This window comes from Microtus pennsylvanicus, chromosome 17 (assembly GCF_037038515.1).
Source record: "Microtus pennsylvanicus isolate mMicPen1 chromosome 17, mMicPen1.hap1, whole genome shotgun sequence".
Classification (NCBI taxonomy): domain Eukaryota; kingdom Metazoa; phylum Chordata; class Mammalia; order Rodentia; family Cricetidae; genus Microtus; species Microtus pennsylvanicus.
The window spans coordinates 46,356,837-46,372,466 of NC_134595.1; the positions used below are offsets into that span (position 1 = coordinate 46,356,837).

The following is a 15,630-nucleotide window of genomic DNA, read 5'->3' on the forward strand; positions in this document are numbered from 1 at the left end:
TACTGTTCAAGCACCGGAACCTGAGTTTGGATCGCCAGCCACCAGGTAAGAGCACAGTATGGCCTTACTTTCCCACAAAGCCAGTGCTGCAAATGGGGGTAACAAGAGGGCCTCTGGGGTTTGCTGACTGGCCAGCTTAACCCAAAAAAATTGGTGAGCTCCAGAACTTGTCTCAAGAGGAAATAGTGGAGGGCGATAGAACAGGGCACCTGATACCTTTCTGTGACCTCCATATGTGCAGGCACAACCTGCATACACCACACGGACAGGGAGAAGAGAGAGACAGAGACAGAGAGGGTGGAAACGACCTGAGGGGACATGCAGCCCTATGGACACTGCCCTGGAGCACTGAGGAGAAATCAACAGGAATGGAACTGTATCGAGCCAGCATCGAGTCAGGACCTCTCCTCATCCACCCAGGTGTCTTTATATAAAACGACTCCGCAGTATGTTTCCAGAAGTTATGTAACTAAGAGAGTTAATATTTTATTCTTACCCTATTCCCAAACACTGAGAACGTTAGCATATTGCACTGTGTTGGTTAACAATTAGAGTGTAGGTGTACTGCTATGTCATTTGTTAGATTGGGGACAGATGTTCTGAGGGTAGAGAGGGATGGAGAAGCATCTGAAATTACTTTTTCCTTAATGCCCGCCCTCGCACCTGATTTCCAGATGTCTTTTGACCTTACCAAATGGTTCCATGTAAAGCTAAAGATGCATTGTTTTTCAAAAAAAAAAAAATGTTACTGGGACTTTAATGCAGGATTTGAAGAAGAGTGAAATTGGGTGCATAGATACTCCTAAACTACCTTCAGATTTCTAAGGGTGAGGAGCTGTTCTCTGGGGTAATTTCATTCCACCTACAAAGGAGAGCAGAAGAGGAGATATTTCTTGCGGTACCTGCCCATTATGAGTGAACATATCCTTGAATCTCACGTCCATTCAACATTGGCACAGCCTGCATCTCATTTAGATTCATGACTTCAGGCAAAAATTTCTCCCTGATTTTCTTCCCACTCTTCATGTTGACAAACATCAGTAGCCAGCAGGAAGTAATAAAGATTCACAGAGTGCGGAGAATGACCCTAGCAGCCTTAGAGATGCCATGTCAGCCTTGAAACAGAATTATCTGATGTGAGCTAGTTTTATAAAGAAAGAGGGGCCTATTTAGCTTAGAATAGAGGCTCAAATTCCAAGATCAGGTTGCCTTCTGTGAAGGAAACATGGTAGGTAGTGTCTTAATGAGGGAAGTCATGTGTAGCAAAAGAAGCCAGAAGGACACTCAGGATTTGAACTGTCTTATACCGGATTTTCACGAGAATTACCTTAATCCTTTTCCAAGGCAGCTCCCAAACTTAAAGACCTCTCCCCAGGCCTCACCCTCTTAAGGTCCCATGTCACTATTTGGGTCAACACAAGAACGTCTTAGAGATACATTCAAACCATACACGAGCTGTCCCTCGGGCTTCTTAAATGTCATAAACAATTGGATGAGTTGACGGCCAATATCATATCTAAAACATTTCAGGTTAATTCTTAAAGAAGGAGACAAGTAGATCCTCGACCTGCTAACGTTTATTCATTATTCTTTGAAATTAGCAAGAATCATAAGAAGCACATATCAATCAAATACAGCCACAAAGATGCCTTGGGTATAAATAAAGGTGCACTATGAGACACACCGCAGAAGGGACCATCACCTCTTACACGTTACTACCTCTTAGCAAGAAGCACCTGCAAAGTAATTTAATCCACTCACAGATAAGAAGAAAAACACTTGACTTTTAAAAGGAAAAAAATATATAGGTTAAAACTGATCAGTATTTACCTCCCAAGACCCTTCCCTTGTTTGCGTTTACAAGGTCAAGTTCAAGGACTGTTACAAAAGTGACCAAAACAAACTTGAAAGAACAATGTTTCCTCAGAGTTCAACAGAACAGTGCAGAAAATAAGTTACTTACCCATGCACAGAATAAGGCAGAGACTAATTTAATTCGGGTTAGGAATAATAAATTTAACTAGTTTTCTTTTTCACAACACAGACATCTCGGACGTCACGTCATATTAAGTAACGATTATACTGAATTATGCATCATACTCTACTTACTTTCCTAACTCTACTCAGCAAGTCACACCAAAAGAAGCTCTTCCCTTGGAAGGCTGACTGCGCAACCACGGAAGTCCGTCTGGGTCTCACTGTAGGGTCTACTGGCAAGAGAGCCCATGCTGTCGAAGCAGACAGTGGTGAGAGCTGAAGGTACATTAAAACATGATCTATGGATTTCACAAATTCTGGGTTTTTAAAATACTTCTTTTTTTTTTCAAACTAAAAGCCGCAGAGACTTAGTTCCTCGGTAGTCTACTGGAAACTCGTGAGCAGCTAACGTTTAAATTTCTTAAGCTTTTTAATTTTCTTAAAAATATTTAAATGATCTTAGTATCTCATCTTTTTTGAAAAATAATCCCCCCCAAAAAAAGATTACAAATCTTTTGTTTTAATCAGTGTGACCAAGGGCTTGTCATCAGGGCTGTAATCCTCATAGGCAATGGGAGTCACGTCATACATCGCAGGCCGAGATTTCTTCCCAAACCTGAAATCACAGTCAGAAAGGATTCTGGTTACATGGAAGCGGTGGTGGAGAAGAGACAAAAATCTTTAATAAATAAATAAATTTTAAAAAAAAGAATTGAATTCCAAATTCTATTAAAGGTGAGTGCTAAGAATTTCCATGATGTCATTGTTGAGCTTTTTTTGTTTTGTCTTGCTTTATTGGTGGTGGTGGGTTTAGTTTTGTTTTTTTGTTCGTTTGTTTTTGTTTTGGTGTGTGTGTGTTTTGCTATTGTTGTTTGTTTTTTGTTTTGGGGGTAAACCACAGAGACAGCTGACCTAAATTTGTGGGATCTCATGGACTCTAGACCAACAACTAGGGAGTTGGCATGGGAACGACCTAGGCCCTCTGCATCTGGGTGACAGTAGTGTACCGTGGTCTTTTGTGGGGCTCCTAGCAGAAAGACCAGGACCTGTCCCTGACACATGAGCTGGATCCTTAGAATCTATTCCCTTGGGTGGGATGCCTTGCCCAGCCTTGATGCAAGCAGGGAGGAGCTTGGTCCCGCATCAACTTGATATGCCATGCTTTGTTGACTCCCATGGGAGACCTTACCCCTTCTGAATGGAGATGAAGGACAAGTGGATTGGGAGGGTGGGTAGAAGTGAGGTGGGTGAAGGGAATAGGAGGAGAGGAGGGAGGGGAAACTGTGGTTGGTATGTAAAAGAAAGAAGGAAAGAAAGGAAGGAAGAGAAAGAAAGTTTCCATCAAGCACCTGTTGCATACACATGAGCTTGAATCTAACCTTGGTCCTCCTGCACCCATGTAAAACCTAGAGCAGTGTTGCTAGTGTACCCAGGGCTAAGCAAGGAGGGGAGCAGATGGATCCCAGGTCTTACTGGCCACCCAGTCTAACTAATTGGTGAGCTGAGGTGAGCTCTAATTCAGTGAAAGACCCTGTCTCAAAAATTAGTTAGCATAACCACCGAGAAAGTAGCTGCACATGGACTTCTGGCCTACACACATGCACACACACACATCACGTACACACACACACACACACACACACACACACACACACACATGCACATCACATATACATCACACCAACACACACACATGCACACATCACACGTGCACATCACATACCTACACATACACATGCATAACCTACATACAACACACACACATACACTCACATACCTAAATGTAACACACATACTCTCATACAAGCATATATGTATACTCACATATATATATATATATATATATATATATATATATATTACACAAAAAATAACATTCAAGAACTATAAAAATACTCCAAAGTACATTCTTTAGTATGTATAAAAACTTGAGGCACCCTGATATTAACACTGGGGAATAAACATTAGTCTTTAGTTCAGGAGACAAAACGGATTAATGTTAAAGCATCCAGGATAAATCGTGGCGAATCAGGCAGGACAGCTCCACACCAGACTTAAGACAACATGAATTGATCTCTCCTTTACTTCAAGACCCATAAATATCTGGAGAGACGGTTTTGTTTTCCATCCATTCTCATGACTAGCGAGCAAAATGGCAGGTGGTGGTCCCTAGGCAGCACACAGACAGCCTCTGGCCTGGGGGTTTGGAGGGAGTAAGCTGGAAAGGCTCTGAGATCATCTGAAATCCCAAACACAAAAAGCCAAGAAGAAGGAAATGACCTACAGCACTGAGGGGTTTGCCCACAAATGCTGGCGGTGTTCCCCATCAGTTCCCTCGGCTCCAGGAGCATCCTTTTCCTCTGAGTACCAAGCTATTGCCCCGACAGATCTATGCATAGCCATGTCGCCTCGGCAGCAGGACTGATGCCCAGAAGCCAGAGGAGCTAAAACTCCAAGTGCGAGACTTTCTGCCAAACCAGTCCTTAGAGAATAATTATTAAAACATGGCCAGTTCAACTTCTGGGTGGTCTCTTCCCAGGCGAGACCTCACTTTCCCCAAAGCCTCCGGAGTAAAACAGTTTAAAGTCTCGCATGGGAACCTACCATTGTTTCTTCTTCATATATACGGCTTTTTCTTTAAAAAAATAATAAATTATTTTACTTCCCACAGAGTTCATTAAAAAGAGATTTTAAAAAAACAACCACCTCAAATTTTGAAAAGTTTAAGAAGGGTCCCCAAGAAATCAGAGGGGCTTACTTACCATGGCTCCCTCCCTCTGTTCTCTTCTCTCTTTGTTTCCTTTTGAATGTCTGCATTCTCACATACAAAGGTGAAAAGCAGGAGTGAGGGGGGAATGAGAAAGAGGGCACGGACTCATGGTAATCCTCCTGCTCCAGCCTCTCAAGTCCTGGTATTCCAGGCGTGAGTTGCCACCATGCCTGAAATGATCTTTGATTCTTAAACCTTCATCAGTTGCCTTTCAATTCACTCAAGATTGGCTGGCCTTCAAGAGCACAGAGGGAACATCATGCTAAATGCATGGTTAACACATTCTGCCACCACTGACCCACAGTGACCATTAAAATGTTTTAAAAAAAGGCCCTAAATAGAATTGTTTCTGAATTGCAAGGCCTTGCTGAACACCCACAAACAGTGTTGGAATTAACATGGGGTTGGACCTCAGCATATAGCCTGCTAGTCTGTCTGGGTGAGGCCCATGCAACCCTAGGACAGGAAAAATGGCCACATTATGACACTTGCTAAATTCCTTACTTGCTCCCAAGTGAAAACATAGGAGATTACTCTATGGTAGAGAACTTTGATAGATTATTTTTCACAGAAGAGCTAGATGCATTTGTAATAACAGTGATGATTTAGAAGGAAAGCTGACAACTGAGAGCCTCCTCGGCCCTAGCCTGGTGGCCCTGGGATGTGTTCCTCTGGGAACACTGATGTCAGGATGAATCACAGGCATTAGCTGACTAAATGAATCAATTGTTTGGCCAAAAGTAAAGCAATGTAAACAACTGAACAAGCTCAATGCACCCTTTTAAGGCCACTTAAGAAAAAGAATCTGTTTTCTTAAAGCCCGGAAAATTAGATATCACAGTTTTGCGCCAAGCAGTAATTCAAATGGCTGAGAACTTCAGTGTCACCATCGGGCCGAAGACTGACAAGGAAAGTACGGGAAAGAGTACTGTAGACCTGCTGATGTGACAGCCCAAGTCCAGGCCCACTCACTTGAACACATGCAAAGGGCACGAGAGAACAGGACACCTGACCTTGTGCCCAGACTCACTTGATTAGGTGGCATAATGCCAACGAGATCATCTGAACGGGTCAGAAAGTGTGATGCTGACAACAAGAGCTGGTTGAAGTCAGACTAAGACAGGAAGAGTGGACCAGCAGTCTAGGAGCTGCCTACTCAACTGCCTAATCAGTGTAAACGTTAAACCTGAAGTTAAGTTAAACCTGGAAGCTAAGAATGTGTCTGTTACAGACACTGAGGTGTGTGAGCACCCCTAAGCTGAGACAAGGCTGTCTTTGTCTCTCCTGCACCTCTCAAGGTGGCGAATACATGCCTATTAGCAGTCATGCTGAAATAGTACCTGCTTTTCATATCTCCTTTGTTCCTTGGAAATGGCCCTAAAGACTGGCCACACCAGAGACTCTCAAGAGAGGTACCCCCCTTTCTCTTCTCTGTACTACGATTTCACCTACAAAGTCCACACTGAAGAACCATATAATTTACAAAAACAAACCAATAAAAAGGCAATATATATACACTTATGTATATATATATTGTTTTGTAGATATAATGTTTTAAGTAAGTTTACAATTTTGTATTGAACTACATTTATAACTATCCTGAGCCATATGAGGCCAATGGGATACAGGTGGCCCACCCTAGTTGGTCTCAGTACAAATACTACCAACATCACACTAGCATCTTAACCATATTTGATAACAAGTCCTGAGTGTCTACCTCGTTCTCTGAAAGAACAAAAGATGCTCTAGCCAGTCATAAATAAGACAGGAAAACTAGCACATTCTCCTAGCTCCCAAAAGCAATAAAAACAACACCATAAAGCATGTCAGGTTGATCTGATGATAAGCAAGGACTGAATTTAAAGGTGTGTTATCTGAGAATAAGAGAATATGTCTTTCTGTTCTCCTTTTTCTACCTTTTGTAAACACTTCTGGCGATAGGCCTAGGCACCAGGACGTGACCTCACTGTCCGGAAATAGCAAGCAATGGATCTGTTCCTGCTGATAGTGATAATCGCTCTGCCACCTGAGCGTAAGGCAGCTGTGGGGCAGGTGGCTTCTGCGATAAAGGAGAAGAAATAAATGCCTTCTCAATCTAGCTGATAACTGACACCAGAGGCACCAAATGTCTTCTTGGTCTCTCATGAACGTCTCAGGTGACCCACTTGGAATGGATCTTGGTTGGTCACTGAGCTGCGGTCATCCCAACTCAGTATCACTCCCAGGCTCACAGCCAGGAAACAGCCTGTGGAATGGGCATTTGCTACAGGCCATGTTTGGAAACTAGAGAGAAGGGAACATCAAAGGGACCAAGTTTGGCCCAGCTCTTCCTAGAGTTTCCAGGAACAGAGAGAGCTAAGAAGCCAACTCACCAGAGATCTGGCTGCAGACTCTTTGTGGCAGGCTGCAGATCAGGCTGTAGCTACAGAGCCGTTCCGGCAAGAAGTTACCCTGAATTCCTGATTCTTGGGAAGATGTGACCTTCCTGGGGACTGCTTCCTCTGTGCTTACTAAAGAACACTGGAGTTTGCTGGCTAGGATTATGCACTGTGCATTTTGATACAGATGAGCAATAAATAGGAACCAGGTTGGTGAATGCTACCCCGCCTCTGCTTTCTTGTCCCAGTATTCCGTTATCTTCCCAGAGAGCTGTAGAAGCATCAAGCTCCACAGTAATCTCTCTCAAACAATCTGGGCCTGAAATGTCATATTCCTCCACTTAGAGGGGATTACAAAGGATCTTAGCCACATTTCTCTGAGGCTCTTATTCCTGGGTCTCCCAAACATCCAAGTATACAGTGATATTCTCACTTTCCCCTATGACTTCTTCTGGGAGTACCAGAGAGAGAGGAGACTTCATCACCAAGAGTGTTAGTTCTCCACGCCTTTTTTCACCCTCTGCCTCCAGTCCAGCCATTTAGAATACTGAAAACTAGTCCTCTTGGCTGGGGCCATGCACTGAGCTAGCAGCACTCGAGGACTCAGACAAGACAAGACATCCTATGCCAACACAAACTGAGATCATCCATTCATGTCAGACCTCAAATTTTAGTGATATTTGCTACGTGGCCAGGACCTGTTGGAGAAACAGAACTGAAAGAAAAGATTTGAATAAACAGTGGGGCTTGTGTGGATTGGCCCTGGGCTTCCTGGAAGCTGGGTTGCCTGAACTGACCCTGAGAGGAAACATCCAGGTGCACAGCCATGTAGGTGGGTACCAAGTCCACTAGTTTCTCTCCCTCACAGCCACAAGAACCCCAGGGTGCAGCTCCCAGTGAGGCTTTGAGGCAGATGCTACAAATTGTCCAAATTCACATCTCTGGCTCTTCTCTCTGAAACTAGGCTCTGTTCCTGTTTCTGGAACTTCCCTTTGGGGGAGGAAGGCTATGAACCTCCTACCTTCCGCTTCCACTCTACAGATTTGGAGTATGTTTGTATCTTTACTGATACATCATCCTAATAAAGATAATACTGCCAACAGTTTCCACAGGCTCCACTCTCGATACCAACCCAAGGGAGCTGGGGAGATCTATCTGTGGTTAAGAGCCCTTACTGCTCTTGCAGAGAACTGGAGTTTGGTTCCAGGGAGCTCAAAAGTATCTGTAACTCCTCCTTCAGGGGATACAACACCTTCTGGGTTCTAAGTGCAACTTCACATAGGCACACACACACACCCCAAAATGTATTTTTATTTATAAAAACTAAACTCAGTGCACTGGCTTTCTGAATTGTGTGTTTCAGATTATTCCATCAACTCATAGGAAATAATTTTGCTGCTGATTTTAGAATGACAGCCAGCTATTAGCTGGCCTTCCCAGCATTATCATAGATCTAGGAGAAGTAAATATGTAATTATCTACTTACAGAATAATTTAATATCCTATAATTTAACAATTGTCTTGTTCTTTAAGGAGAGGATTGGAGAGACCTGTGCTTGCAGATGGTTGAGGGAACCAGATGGAGAGAAGCAGGGAATGTAGTAATGACACTTCTGGTCACACCAGCTCCTGACTTTCCTCCAGGAAAGGACACTCACTTCCAAAACACAAACTCTAAGCATCAGGCGACCGTGATTGATGACATCTGTAGGCCTTGGAATCCAAGAGGATAGTCTACATTCATAGTGACTGCTTTAAAGCAAGCAAGAAATCGTCAGTCTGAGGGGATGTCTCTTAGTAAAGCTTTGCCTTGCCAACACAGGACTTAAATTCAATCCCAGGACCCTGCTAAAAATGCTAGACATGGTGGCAGGGCCTGTAGTCCCAGCACTGGGGAGGCAGAGACAGGAAGATTCCTAGGGCATGCTGGCAGGCAAATCCAGCCTCATTGGTGAGCCCCAGATCGCTAATGTGAGAGACCCTGCCTATCTCAAAGGAACTAGACAGCATCTGAAGGTAACACAAGTTGCTCTCAGACCTTCACACACACGCACACACACACGCACGCACACACACACATGTGACATGCAAGGCATCCATCCATAATATGCATATTTAGAAAAAATGTTAACGCACAGTGATGAAGAATCATGTGAACAACACAAATCAGACAGATGAATATATTCAATATAAACATAACTGGCCACAGGTTTAAAGGTTCACTCATGAAGTGGACCAGGACTATCTTCAGTACCTTGTTCAGTTCCTGTTTTATTTTTGAAGACCCTCTCTCACGGCTGTGAAGTCCTAATGAGAGCATAGCCCTGGAGACCAGGTGTGAGGTCTCCCCGGCTGCAGATTCCCAGAGCTTACCTGGCATGCCGGATGGACGCAATGGCATTGCTAAACTCGCTGTCGATGCTGCGGCAGTTGTAGAACTCCTCGTAGGCGGGTCGGGAGGAGCCCTGGTACTCGATGCGGCTGATGCGGCAGATGCCCACAATCAGGATGATGAGCATGAGCACGAAGGCCACACAGAGGGCTCCGATGATGATGTAGAGTGAGTGCCGGGGCATGTTGGTGAGGCTCTCGGCCATGTGCCCAGACTTCCACTGCAGGTCTGAAGGCAGAGACAGAGCAATGGCACCGCATGAATTGTGGCAGTCTGTGTACCGTGGCACTAACTTCACATGAGGGCCATCTAAGCTAGGAAAGAGTCTTTCTGTGAATAATTCAGATCAAGATTTAATATTAATATTTGCTAATTAATATTGATCTTTAACATTAAGGGTCGCTGACGAATTACAAAGAAAAATCAAGAATACACTTACTTTGGTTTAGATGTGAAATGTTACCAAAGAACCTTGTGTTTGAATACTTGGGTCCCAGTTGATGGATGTTTGGGAAGGATACGGAAACTTTAAGAGGTGGAACCTTACTAGAAGTCTAGAGTCACTGGCAGGGAGGGGGATAGCCCTGTTTCCTGTTCATGTCTGCTTTCTGACTGCATGTGCTTTCTCCCACCATGATGGACTGTCTCCCCTCCAACTGAGAGTCACAAGAAAATTTGCCTTCTTGAAGTTGCTTCTCTTCGGATATTGTGTTACAACCAGAAGAGTAATTAACTCCATAGTCACTTTCAAAATACAATTCTTCTACCTGTTGCAAATATTATCTCAAAATGATGGAAACCACAATTGACAAGGATGCAGAAATGGAGGCTGCAAATTGATACTTGACCCTTCTTGTGAACTTAATGGTTGAACTTCATCCCAGACTTGACCACTTTAGACTCCCTGCTGAAGAAACATCCCTCCCTGTAAATGTGCACAGCACCGTGTACAAAAACATTCATCCTAGGGTCCTGATATTTCAACCACTGCATATTTACAAACAGCTCAGAAAATAAGGTCAGGCCTCATGTACTTACCTCTCAGAGCTAATAAATATTAATAGTTTATCACTCTGCTTTATATTCCTTTCACATGTTTTTAAAAAGGAAGACTATGTTGTAGATAAAGATGAAGTCCCCCCACTCTCATGTCCTCTCCTCACCCCACCAGCCCCCAAACAATTTACAAGAGTCAAAAGGAGGAAGACAATCCAAATATTCAACTCTTAGTGAGGCAGAAAGAAAGATATTCATTATACAGTACAAACAAATCAAATTCAGTCAAATGAAACCTACTCATGGGGCAAAAGTAATTCAGTAATCACAGTGAGTTTAAAATAGTTGCTTGGACATTGAAAAGCTCAAAGTAGGCTCATAACACTAGCAAGTTTACCCTGCTTCCATAGGTGGGCTAAGACCTTAGAAACATCTTCTTTAATCATAACTCCCAGAACATACATTATTTTCACCACCTCACCCACACAAGAGAAGCAGCCTAGGAAACTGACATTCCTTTAGTGAAAACAAGATAGGAGCTAAGGTCTGCATGTCCTGTGTGCATCGACAGTGACCACCTCTGGAAGACAGAATTATAAGTGATTTTAGGGTCTTTTATATACTTTTCAGTCGTTTTTAGAAATAATGACCTATTCTTTGTATAATTGAGAAATGAATAATAACTGTTGGTATAAATGCCCATAAGAGGACTTCCACAGAGCAGTTGGAAGAGCACAGCCCTTCTGATCACAACAGCGTAAGTATCCCAGCTCCAACATCTGATCCACCTCCCTGAGCCTCTGTCCCTTCGCGTGCAACAGGGAAGCAGCGACGCCAACCCCACTATCGTGAGCATCAGCCAGAAAATGGTGAAGTGTAGTAAGAGAAGGCACTCAAAGGGTTAGCACTTCCAGCTGACATGCTGGGAGCAGGAAGGATGAAGAAGCTACACTGTCCTGTGAGGGAGATGCTCTGGCTGAGGATTTTAGGGTATCAGCTGCCCCAGACCTTCCATCAGCCTCTGTCAACAGGGACAAAATGGAAGGACAAGATGTCACTGGGTGCCTGGAATTGGTCGGCAGTGACAGGTGATATCATCTTTGCAGACTTGCACACCAATGGAAATGTCCAGCTGTTAGGACCAGGATGCGGAAGGAGACAGCAAATCAACAGGAGCTAAGTTTTCTCTATTGGAGTCATGTCATCGCCACCGCCATCGCTCTGCAGGGTCATCACTGACATGGCAGGACTTTTCCTGGTGTCCGGATAGAGTATTAAGAGAAGGGTAGAATCAGGACCACACCTCAAGGCACCTTTCGCTAACCTGGTTGTATAAGAATACTGTCACACACTCAGCTACATCTTCGGGGACCACGGCCTCTGAGAACCCACTATTCTTGACCTTGGACAAACTGAAGGAGAGGACACAGATCTGCAGACGAGGAGCCAGGCCTGCAGATTCATTTCCTAGAGGCCCTGCTCTTGGTCTTGAAGCTTCTAGAAAGCCTGAAGAGATGGGACGAAGGAAGACTCTCTGAGCCTGCAGCCAGATCATCCAGTCCCTGAACACCTCACAGAGGCCTGTGACACCTGGTTTATTGTTTCCATCCCTGGCTGCCTGCGCAGCTGCTGAGGCAGCAGAGGGAACTGGGAAAGCTACCTCATCCTCGGGGTGCTCACTCCTCAGCTGAGCCAATGCACAGAGACGGGGAGAGCAACGTAACACCCTGCAAAGAGTCTCCACGGATGGCAGAAGGTATTTTCTGAAAGCAGAACTGAGGCTCAGTCCCCAAGTCAGCAGCCCTTTTGGCAATCGCTACCGACTGCTTGGAAAGACGACTCTGTTTTCTGGCTGAAAACGTAAGTGTGGTTCGCATGGTTTCCAAGTATTATAGCATCCATTCCCTTAAAAATTCAGCAGCAGGCTGGAGTCCAAGGCTCCACAGAACGTTTTAGCATCCGTTTAGCATCAACACAAGGGTGGCCAGGGTGCTTTCTACTCCAGCTCGTGGACTGCTCAGATCTGATGGCCAGGGAGGATCAGCATTTTTTTAAATTATGTTTTTATGTATGAGTACATGTGTACAAGTGTGTGCAAGTACGTGCATGCACGCATGTCATAGCACATGAGTAAAGGTCAAAGGACAACTTCCAACATGGTATCAGTGCTCTCCTGCCACATGCATCCTGGGTCTGACAATCAGGTCATCAGCCTCAGCCAGACCTGCAGACCCATTTCCTGGAGGCCTAACAGAAAAGTGGGCCCTGCTCTTGGCTTTGAAGCTCCTAGAAAGCCTGAAGAGATGGGATGAAGACTCTTCAGAGCCAGCAGACGGATCACCCAATCCCTGAATACCTCGCAGAGGTCTGTGACATCTGGTTTGACGTTTCTATCCCTGGCTGCCTGCGCAGCTGCTGAGGCAGCAGAGGGAACTGGAAAAAGCTACCTCATCCTCGGGGTAAAGCCTCGGCAGCAAGTACCTTTATCTGTGGACCGACCTCTCCAGCCCTTGCAGGAATTCGTGACAGACTCCTGAGCTTTATGCGTGTGTGTAAGAAAAACTCATGTCACACTGATTGTGTACATGTTCTCACACCCACGTGAGAACTGCTGTGAAGGAATCATCGTGCCTATTACAGGTCAGGACAGCATCGCCCCATGTATGACGAATTGCTCACAGTTTGCATGTCCCTTCATTTGTACCACTGCTCAAGTATCTGCATTCCAAGGTGTGATATTAAGGAGAAATCTATCGTGATTTCTTAAAGAAAAAAAAAAGGCTGTCCTCATCTTTAAAGCTAGATTCATCTTTACTGCCATCTGAAATATTCTTGACAGAAGCGAAGATGTCTGCTCCACAAGCTAATTAATTGGTTTTGTAGCCAGGCTGGCTCTGCCTAATCTAACCCTGGGCCTGAGAGGCATCAAATGCACCCTCACCAGGTGGCTGCAAATGCCATCTCCCATCCAGGCTCCATCTTCGCGAGGCATCGATTTTCCACATTTCCCCGAGTCCCACTGCACGAATCATTTGCTGCACTGGCTGCAGCCCAGCCTGGAGAAGAAATCTTAAACCTGAATGTGCAGAATGGGATTATCTCTTGGGCCCCAGCAGGTGTGTGACCAGGAATGCTCTCGCAAGAGCTGTTTGGGAAAATTTCATAAACGCCCTACTTGTGAGTTTCAAGGATCATTTGCATTTTTGTTTAAATTCATCTGAAGTTCTGTGTTTCTCGAAGGGCGTTTTGGAGCTGCTGGGAGCCGGGTAGGGAAGCTGTTCAAGGTGAGACAGGCAAGCAGATGAAAAAACCAAATCTATCCAAATTGGACTTCGGTTTCTTTGCATAATTTATTCTAAAATAAATTGTCCGTGTCTATTTTGTAATTTATCTTAGTGAACATAGCCACGCTGGCTAATTTACTCATCCATGTGATTTAAAAAGAGCCTGGAAAGGAGCACATTTGTGATGCTGTCATTTCATAACAACAATTCTCAAGGCCATCTGCTGCCTACAACCACAAGGTAAGATTTCAAATTATGTTGCTTTCCATAGCTGAAGGTGAGCTGTCCAGCGAAAGCATCAATGAACCTGAGAGAAACCAAGTCATTGCTGATCTTCAGATGATGAACAGATGGGAAAGTATGCTGACCTGAACAAAAATGGCCCCCATAGACTCATAGGGAGTGGCACTATTTGAAAGGAATGGGAGGTGTGGCCCTATTGGAGGAAGTGTGTCACTGGGAGTGGGCTTGGAGGTTTCAGAAGCCCAAGCCAGGCCCAGAGTCACTCTCTTCCTGCTACCCATGGATCTGGATGCAGAAATCTCTGATCTTTCTCCAGCACCATGTCTGCCTGCGTGCCGCCATGCTTCCCTCCATGATGATAATGGGCTAAGCTTCTGAAACTATAAGCAAGCACAAGTTAAATGTTTTCTTTTATAAGAGCCTTGCTGAGGTCATGGTGTCTCGCCACAGCCATAGAACACTGACTAAGACATAAGTGGGACATTCTTCATAAAAACCCACATAGTAATATTTCATTTGTATTTTAATAAATAAAGCTCGCCTGAAGATCAGAGAGTAAAACAGCTGCCCTGGTCAGCCTTACAGACCAGGCAGTGGTAACACACACCATTAATGCCAGTAGCCATACCTGTTTGCCATAGAAAAACAGGCGGTAGTGGTGCATGCCTTCAATTCCAGCCCTAGAGAGGAGTGTAAGACGGGAAAAGACAGCTCTCAGACATAAACTCATTCTGAGGATTCCTGGGGGCAGGCTCGCCATTTCAGACTGAGATAGAGGTAAAAGTCAATGGTGGCTGTTTTGCTTTTCTGACCTTTAGGCTGAGCCCCAATTTCTGTCTCTGGGTTTTATTAATCGTGCTACACACCCATTCACAGAACACCTATGACTTGAGTGCCTATTGTGTGCTATGGTAAAATATAAAGAAAGTTGGGGATAAGAGAGCTCTTAGAGATGCGGTTCTTTTGACAGACACAGCAACAGCAAACTGTCACCAAACAGTGAAAGTACAGGTACACCAAGGCAGTCTGGGAGAGGCTGTAGAGAAACAGGGCGGGGGACGACAAGGTGCTCGTTTAACTGTGTCACGAGAGCTTGCAAGACAGGGGAAACTAGATACAAACCAGGGATGAGGAAGAGCAGGGGGAAAGCTCTCCCAGGCAAAGCAGCAAAATATGGCCAGGCCTGTAGCAGAAGAACAGGACAAAGGATCAAAGGAAGTCAGCATGAGGAGACTGAGGCAGAGAGTCCCAGTGAAGGGAGAAGAACCTCCCTCAAGTGTCCTATCCAGGCTCTTGAGGTGATTAGCATAGCCTTGGGTCTTGAGAGATTTCTTATTTTAATAGTCCTGGGTATGGCTGGGTGCAAGGGTCTGCGTGCCCTGCCTGGCTGCATGTAAAGACAGGCTTTGAGACAGTGGTTCTCAACCTGAGGGTCGCAACCCCATTGTGGGGATCATATATCAATCATTTATGTTGTGGTTCATATCCATAGCAAAATTACAGTTAAGATGTAATATTGAAATAATTTTATGATTGGGGGTCACCCCAACTTGAGGAACTGCATTAAAGGGTCACAGCATTAGGGAGGTT

The 15,630-nt window shown here is 44.6% G+C and overlaps 1 protein-coding gene across 1 annotated transcript in view; it reads right to left on the reverse strand.

Moving 5' to 3' along the window:
* Positions 1-1,559: 1,559 nt before the first annotated feature.
* Positions 1,560-15,630, reverse strand: part of Dner (delta/notch like EGF repeat containing) — a 280,000-nt gene continuing 265,929 nt past the window's right edge. Inside the window, exons 12-13 of the mRNA XM_075951627.1 lie at positions 9,499-9,745; positions 1,560-2,593 (exon numbers count right to left, since the gene is read on the reverse strand). Coding sequence (XP_075807742.1) covers positions 2,482-2,593; positions 9,499-9,745 — 359 coding nt within the window. The 3' untranslated portion in view covers positions 1,560-2,481. The remainder of the gene's footprint in view (positions 2,594-9,498; positions 9,746-15,630) is intronic.